Genomic DNA, 8,837 nt, shown 5'->3' with positions numbered 1-8,837 from the left:
ATGTATCTTTGTATTGACACAATGGCTGCCATTGTGTCAATACAAAGATACATCAGTATCACAACAATCCGTATAAAATAGATTTCATAGATCCTACAAAAGCAGCAGCAACAAATAATGACAAGTACCAGTAGGCCTACTTACTTATGGTACTTAAATATAGGACTTGTAATGGAATATTTTACTTACTGTAAGTAAATTATCTTAATACTTCCTGAGTATAATAAATGAAGGAAAATCCAAAAACACAGCAAATATTAAAACACAGCAGGAAATCACATCTTTGGATTTTGATATTTGCAGGTTTTTTCATCTTGGTGCTTTAGGAACATGTTTCTTCCCCCCACAGGCACCACTGTAGTGTCTCCTCATGTTATTTCTGAACAGCAGCAGACAGCAAGGTAACATGTCTCACTCTGTCCTCTGCAGGAAGTAGAGCCCACATTCCCCACTGTGGTGGCAGCCCGAGACTTCGACCCGGCCAAAGACGCTGCCAGGATCGAGACAGCCATCAAAACTAAAGGTAAGAGAGTCCAACATCAACAACCATGCTGTCTGGAAGCTTCTGCATATTTCTCAGAGTTATGTAACTGCGATCATACCATTTCATCACAAATAATTTAGCGGACACTATGACACTGACCACATTATCCTTCCTTTAGGGCCACCATCAGGACAAACCTTTATTTACAGGACGCTTGCCAACCCTTTAGATTTTTATTTCCTTTATTCTGTTTTTATGTGGTGGTTGGAGCATTTCTATCATTTCGGTTTTCTTTGAAGATGATGTGCCAGACATCTGATTACATCCAGTCATAGTCAGATATCAGATTACTGACTCGCTTCCGTCCATTTGTGAGCTGTTCAAGCCATAACAGCATGTTTTCTGGTCAGGTTGGAAACAGACTAAAGTTGGGGGAACACAGCTGCAGATGCCACTAAAACTACTGCAGTTGTTAGTGTACAGCAATTGTGGAATTGAAATGGTGAGGCATAGTGTACAGGTCTGACTCCTCTGTGTTTGTGTGGAGAGCTTCCCAACTGCTTCAACTCAGCTTCCTGTGTGTGAGCTGCAGTAAGGACATCCCTCAGCAGACGCTAGATTTTCCATTGTTTCAAAAAAAGCTGAAACAAAGAATCAAAGTGCTGCTGATAATATAAACAAAGACAGAATTAAAATAAAACCAAATTTAGTTTCTTTTGTTTTCATTTGCTACATAAATGGATGACAGTATATTATGTAAGTAATAAGGGCTTTGGTTTGATTATAAATGCTACCAAAAATCCACACAGACATTGTTTGGACACCAGATATCACGTTTGGAACGGTGTTTAGATTGGTCAAACGATGAGTCTGCAGTGATATAAATGTCTTGCTGTAATTAGTACTGTCTGCACAATATTTTCTATTTCGCAAAATGTTTCATCAAACATCACCAAAACATTTCACAATACACCAAACACCACCAGAATGATGAAGAATAAGAGTGCCACCATGTGGTCAGTAAGTATTTTAGGTTTTTGCTAATAACTGATGCAGACTTTTTTGCTTCTTTTGGCACACATTTAATCAAATCTTCACCCTTTAGTGCAAAGCCTATTTAGATGAAGACTTATAAGTTTGTGTTTGGGTATCACTTATCGTTTGTTTGTAATAACTGGTAACTAAACTTTTGAAGGCATAGCTTGATGCCATGATTCTTCAATGCTGAATTGGATGGCAACTATATTTGCGAATGTTGTGTCAGTGCTGTAGATACAAGGCATATACCACTTAATTCATATAATAGTAACAATAATGATATTATTAATATGAACTTAATTTCTAATAATTTAAGTTGAATCTATAGTTTATCCAATAAGTCCTCAAAATAAAACTTATGTAGTTTGTAACTGCTCATCAGAACAACACAGAAATGAGTCAAGTAATTTAATGTCTTCCAAGACAGTTAAGAAAGATTCAAGTCCATTTGACAGTAATACTGAGTTAGGGGACAGAACAGATACAGGAAAGAGGTCAGTGCTGACCACTGGTGGCCAAAGGTCTGTATGGTTATTTCATTCAAATAATAGTATTAATGATATTATTAAAAACAAACAAAAAAGTTTTAGTAAAGGCCAATAATTTGACAGATTTTCTTGCAGAGACAGTTAGCAAAGATTTGAATCATACTAAATGATACTAAGTTACAGAAGTCAGTGCTGTAGATACAGGGCAGTCTGCGGTCTATTTGATTTATATAATACTAACAATAATAATGCACTCCTTACAATACAATTCAGCTCTTGACCACGCCTCAGTGATGCCTCTGTTCTATAGCGCAATGTCTTATTAGTGACCAGATCAATGACAAACGGTCTAGCAGAGTTAAAGAGGTTAATAACAATACGTATCTTAAAATCAACTGGACTGGCATCTTTAAAGTTGAACTTAAAAACAGCAAATTAATTCTTCATTAAATCCTGCAGGTGTAGACGAACAGACTATCACCGACATCCTGACCAGACGCAGCTATGAGCAGCGGAGAGAAATTGCCTTCGAATATGAACGACTTGCCAAGAAGGTTCAAAATGTTTCCCTTTTTAATTAACATGATAATGGTAGAAGACGTGACATTTCACATGTAGACCAGAATCAGTAGGTGACATAACCACCCTGCTAGTACATTCTGCTTCAGTTTGTTTAGAAACAATATTTTTTCAAGACTTTTTGTACCCCTGTACCTTTTTCCAGGATCTGATTACAGCCCTGAAGGGGGCGCTGTCCGGCTCTCTGGAGGCTCTGATGTTGGGTCTGATGAAGAGTACTGCTCAGTACGACGCCTCTGAGCTTAAAGCGTCCATGAAGGTTAGAGTCAACAGTGGTGAAATGTAACTATGATAGGGTTCCATAATGTTTTAGCTTACTAATGGAATGTAAACTGACACACACATTCACTTAACTAATATTAAGACCACGCCAAGAATAACAATAAAAAAAACACTATAATGATAACAATGTGAGGATTCACACTGATGGATGATAATTTTTTGTAAACAGTAGTCCCAAGTATGTGCTGGGCACTCCTGCTGTGCTAGTTGTAGATAAAGTTAAAACTAGCTAACTGTAAATAAAGCAAGTTAGTCAACTAGCTAAAATAGTTCAAACTAGCAATCTAAAGTAGTCAAAACCAGCTAACTGCATACAGAGTGGTTAAAACCACTGTATATCAAGCAGTTAAAACTACTTAAGCCTATCTATAGTAGTTAAACGTAGCTAACTGTATATAAAATAGTTTAAACTCATTAACTTCAGATAAAGTAGTTAAAATTTGCAAACTATAGTCGTAGAAACTATAGCTAACTCCATAGTAGTTAACCTGTGGCCCTTTACTGCATATTATCCCATCTCTCCCTTCTTTTTTTTCTTGTCTCACTTGAGCTGTCCTGTCCAATAAAAGCATAAAAAAATAAAAATAGCTCCACCTCGAGCAGCTACGACAGTAAAATGCTGCATCATACTAACAATCTAATAACGCCACATAGAACCATATGGGAGACTTACTCCCACTGGTGGTTGGTACTATCTTTGACCAATCAGATGGATCTGTAATAATTACATTTCATATAATTTTAGTGTGAATGTGTAAAATAAAGAGTCTTACCTGATGGTATTTGTGTTTCCAGGGACTGGGAACAGACGAGGAGACCCTCATCGAGATCGTCTGCTCTAGAAACAATGAAGAACTAGCGGAGATCAAAAAGGTTTACAAAGAGAGTACGTTTGGATCTATAACATTTTAAACTGAAGCTGTTGTTTGCAAAAAAATAAATAATAATAATAAGCTTACCATTAGTTCGCTGGTGCTGTCCATGCAGATCATAACAGCATTTATTCTTCTCTAGCATCACTGAATAGGATCTAGCAATATGATGATATGTAAAGTGATTTGTCTATTAAGAGATTTCAGAGCTGAACTGTAATGTTGAATATTGTACAGACCATAAATCAATGAGCAGGACTTATGTTCGGCAATATTAAATTTAAAACATTTTAATAAATAAATTACCAAAAAAGCACATGTTCAATAACATATTTCACAACTGAAATCACATGTGCAAATGTGAATTCATTAAATGTAAATAGTTTAAAGGTGAAGTATTTCAGATGTGATGTCTCTTAACTCGTGTCAAATGTCAAAAAACCACGTTTACATTTGAATTAATCATTTCATAGAATATGTAGCCTATATTTGTACCTAGATTTGTCAAGTGTTTAATTAGCTTGATTGACGAAAAATATTAAGTTATGTCTATAGGCTATCATTAAATGATTCTGGTATCAAAATCAATACTGCAATATAAACTCACATTTATCATTATAGAAAATGTTGTCGTCCACGTCTACTGACAAAGTGACTCAGCTAGTGTCGCTAAAAGCTAAAGTTAGCATGCTAACATGTACAGTATAACACTGGCACTATTTGAGAACTGTTTGTAGCATGTTAGCGAGCTGACTTTTGTGATTTAGAATTCATTACAGACAGTTAGTTTACGTTGCTAACGTAGTAGTTAGTTTACATTGCTTCATCGTGGCTTTATTTACCTTCAGGTTGTTTCTAGTGTTTAAATCTTTCATTTCTCTCTGCAGTGTTTAAGAAGGAGTTGGAGAAAGATGTAGCAGGAGACACATCAGGAGACTTTGCTAAACTGCTGCTGGCTCTGGTTCAGGTAGCTTAGATGCTAACTATTGCTAACTGCTGCTAACTGCACAATAAATATTACAGTACTAAGATGTTTTGGTTGAACCCAGTGGTCAAAACAGACTGCACATGTATTTCACGAGGCTGGTGAGTTGGAGTAGTGCGAGAATTAAAAAGTAGCAAAGATGAATGACGTGTAACATTACATTTATTTGCTATGTTTCAAAACTTCGTAAATAAATGTAGTATTGGAGGTTTTGGTACAGAATATTGAAGGTTTCTGTACCAAAACGTTGCAGGTATTCTACTTTGCTACTATTTGAACCCAGTGGTGGAATTTAACTACACAAGTACTGTGCAGATTTGAGGTACTATATTGGAATTTTTTACTTCACTACATTTATCTGGTGGCTTTAGTTACTAGTTCGGCTACATCAAAAATAAATACAATTAAATAACCTAATATTTAATACAAGTAGATCTAAAACAATTAGTTGATTAAGCAATTAGGCGATTGCCATAAAATTAAACAACTATTTTGATAGACGTTATTCATTCTTTATGTAAAAACGTTTAATGGTTCCAGCTTCTCAAATGTAAGGATTTGCTGCTTTTCTTCAAGCTTTATTTTAACACTTTAAATGTTTAAAACTGACATAAATGTTTTCTTAATCTACAGACAAAGAGAGATGAACCCTCTAATGTGGTTGACTATGAGAAGATTGATGAAGATGCCAGAGTGAGTCAAAACATCCAAAGATTTGTGATTTGTAAAAAGCCAAAATTGTATGGTATTCTCTTCGGTGTGAATTTGTTGCATGGTATAACATTTAGTAATTAATCAACTGTATTGAGCAATCCATCAATAAATCAAAAATTCTATATTTTTTTTGTTTTGTGTGAACCGCTCAGTGTCTGTATGAAGCCGGGGTGAAGAGGAAGGGAACCGATGTGGCAACCTGGATCTCCATCATGGCCCAGAGGAGCGTCCCCCACCTGCAGAAAGGTGAACTGCACCTACAACACTGCACACGCATGAGCTAACGTCTGCGCATACAGATGAACCCAATCACCACAACAATTCTGCAAAGTCCCGGGGTAAAAAAATCTCACATGTTAGAATACGTACAATATATCAAAGCAACGCAAAGGAAATAGTAAAAGAAGAGAGACATACAGACTATCGCAGCAATATCCATAAAACAGCAACGTGGTTCCTTCAGGGCAGTTTGTAAAAGACCTTTAAAGTGATTCAGAGAAGTTTTTAAGGTAATTCCATTTTGCAGCTCATTGTTTAACTCATTCAATGTTCCAACGTTTTATTTATATTTAGTACAAACTTTTTTTCTTACAATATGCCAGTGGTTTTTATGTTAAATGCCAAAGTGGTTTCAGATCCAATGCCAGCATTTGTTTGTTCAATATCAATGTTTTTTTAATGTTCAACTCTAGTGTTTTCTACTTTCAGTGGGAACATTTATTGTATTGCCAATGCCTTTATATGTCCAAAGCTGCTGTTTAAGTCCAACGTTGTTTCTTTTTACATTTAATGTCAATGTTTTTTGTTTTACATCCAGTGACTATGTTAACATTTTTGCATTATCTGTGCATATCAATTACAGTATTGTTTCAGGTTAGGGAGATTGTGTAACTGATAATAAAAAGACAACTTTACTCTGCAATATAGTACTGCCTGTGCTTTAAGTTTGACATGTTGTCTCTCTGATGTGTGTTTTGTGCTGTCAGTGTTTCAGAGGTATAAGAGCTACAGTCCGTACGACATGAAGGAGAGCATCAGGAAGGAGGTGAAGGGAGATCTGGAGAAGTCCTTCCTCACTTTGGGTAACAGACACCACCATCAGATCATAGACACCGTTATTTCAGGGAATGTTCCACTGTTATTTTAGTTCTTGATAAACAGTGGATTTTAAGATTATGGGACAGGTGGTAAAAACATCAGGAAGTTGTTCAGGTTCATTAAATGTCCGTCTGTCTGTCTTGTCTTCACAGTGGAGTGCTTTGAAAACAGGCAGCTGTACTTCGCCAACAGACTCAGTGACGCCATGAAGGTACATTTGCATAGATTTGTCCATTGGTAGAAAGAAACTAAGTATGTTAACTTTTGAGCTACTTATATAGTACTTATTTCAGTTTAGCTCCACTACATTTAAAAATGTAAATATTTTACTTTTTTACTCCATTAAACTGTATTTAATCATTTTAGTTACTAGTTACTTTGCAGATTTAGATAGAGAGTTTGAGCTGAATTGTTTTTGTATAGTTTCTATTTTTATTTCTATTTTTTATTTTATGTACTTCTAATTACTTATTTTTTTAGATCCATAAAATCTAAAAATAATTAACAAATAAATTGTTATTATTGAAACTTTGAGCAGTAAAAACTCATTAAAATGAGCTCCATCTTTATCAGCTGCAACATTAAAGTGATGAGCACATCTGTAATAATAATAATATTCTACTCACCGTCCTCCGTCAGTCAGTCTGCTCTGACGTCTGTATGTCGCCCTCCATCTGGTTTTTTCTGTCTCTCTGCAGAGTAAAGGAGCGAAGGAGAAGGTAGTGACCAGGATCATAGTTTCCCGCTGTGAAGTCGACCTGATGAAGATCAGAACAGAGTTCAAGAAGCAGCACAAGAGATCACTGTACCAGACCATCGCTGTGAGTACCAGTCTGTGTGTGCTGTAGACCAACTCACTGTAACGTCCCACACAAGTGAAGGCTAGTGAACACACCAGAGAGGACAGAAAGAGGAAAAATGTATTGATTCACTGCACAACATGAGACACAAAGAGCTATAATCTACAGTTAAATATTAAAATCAGAGTCAAATAAATCAGGCAAATAAAAAAGTACAGAAATAAAATAAACCCCAAACAATGAAGATGATGAAGCAATAGACGTCTGTAATAGTTTACTGTTTAGAACCAATCAGATCCATTGATTTGTAGTAACACAGTGGTAAAAGTACTCAGGTGCAGTTATGTGTACTTTAGTATTAACATTTTAATGCTACACTATATTTATTAGAAAGAGATATAGTTACTAATAATTACTGTTGCAGATCAAGATTTTACACAGAATTGGCTCCATATTATAAAAGATGACATGGTTCAACTATTTAACAGTACATAGATCAAACTTTATTGATCCTAATATTTTTAATAATAACAAAATACAGAAATAAAAAGTTTATATTAAAGAAAATACAACGTTAAAATGAGCACCACTTGGACCAGCTACAGCATTAAAATGCAGCTTCCACATATACACATCATTAATGATAAAACAATAGTGATATATCACTCTGAAAGGGGCCAGTCTACATAATGAGGACATTCTGCTGGTAGAACTGGAACTGTACTTTTACTGAAGTAAAGTTTAAATACAGTAACTGATGTGATTACCTGTTCCACCACTGCTAACTTAAAGACCAGGAGTGTTTATTATTATTATTATTATTATTATTATTATTATTACACTGATTATGTCTTTGTGTTGTTCAGGAGCACACTAAAGGAGACTACCAGAAGGCTCTGCTCAGTCTGTGCGGAGGAGACGACTGAGACCTCAACTCTGTCTGGACTCAGTTTCCCAGAAGGCCGCTGGGTTTGATATGTCTGACTGCAGATCTTATTACAGTATTAGAGCCTTTTTCTTTTTACTTCCATATGAAACAGATCCTGTCACCTCCATCTCTCTGAGCAGCTTCAGTTTGTGAAATAAAAACCTTTCAGCTGTTTGTGTGTTTGTTTGCTGTTTGACAAAACGACCACCAGAGGGAGGCAGAGACACACTGAGGCTTTTACTGATTTTATTAAAAGCATTTACAAACATTAGAAAACATGCTCAACTCTTCAGGATTGTTTCAACAAACTGTTTGTCTCCACATTGTTAATATGTGACTCAAAAATAGATGTCTGTTAGCTACTGAATGAACCCTTAGATGCTGATTATATGATCTATATGCACTCTCCACAGGTTGTCCAGTCAGGAACGATGACCAATGAGTCCAACTGATCACACACACAGTCATTAACATTTATTGATGGTAGTTTGCTTGTAGTGAAGGATGCTCCCTTTGAATGTGTGTGGTTTCTACATCAGAAATACTTTAATAATCCCAGGGGGAAATTA

The 8,837-nt window shown here is 35.8% G+C and overlaps 1 protein-coding gene across 1 annotated transcript in view; it reads left to right on the top strand.

The window, feature by feature from the left end:
* Positions 1 to 8,442, top strand: part of LOC118321244 (annexin A2-like) — a 10,994-nt gene extending 2,552 nt beyond the window's left edge. Inside the window, exons 3-13 of the mRNA XM_035652481.1 lie at positions 430 to 523; positions 2,470 to 2,564; positions 2,735 to 2,848; positions 3,667 to 3,757; positions 4,631 to 4,710; positions 5,362 to 5,421; positions 5,595 to 5,688; positions 6,429 to 6,524; positions 6,693 to 6,751; positions 7,239 to 7,361; positions 8,207 to 8,442. Coding sequence (XP_035508374.1) covers positions 430 to 523; positions 2,470 to 2,564; positions 2,735 to 2,848; positions 3,667 to 3,757; positions 4,631 to 4,710; positions 5,362 to 5,421; positions 5,595 to 5,688; positions 6,429 to 6,524; positions 6,693 to 6,751; positions 7,239 to 7,361; positions 8,207 to 8,266 — 966 coding nt within the window. The 3' untranslated portion in view covers positions 8,267 to 8,442. The remainder of the gene's footprint in view (positions 1 to 429; positions 524 to 2,469; positions 2,565 to 2,734; positions 2,849 to 3,666; positions 3,758 to 4,630; positions 4,711 to 5,361; positions 5,422 to 5,594; positions 5,689 to 6,428; positions 6,525 to 6,692; positions 6,752 to 7,238; positions 7,362 to 8,206) is intronic.
* The last annotated feature ends 395 nt before the right edge of the window (positions 8,443 to 8,837 follow it).

The sequence above is a fragment of the Morone saxatilis genome, unplaced genomic scaffold (assembly GCF_004916995.1).
Source record: "Morone saxatilis isolate NCDOM2014 unplaced genomic scaffold, NCSU_SB_2.0 Contig11, whole genome shotgun sequence".
Lineage (NCBI taxonomy): Eukaryota > Metazoa > Chordata > Actinopteri > Moronidae > Morone > Morone saxatilis.
This window is presented reverse-complemented; position numbering and strand designations above follow the sequence as displayed.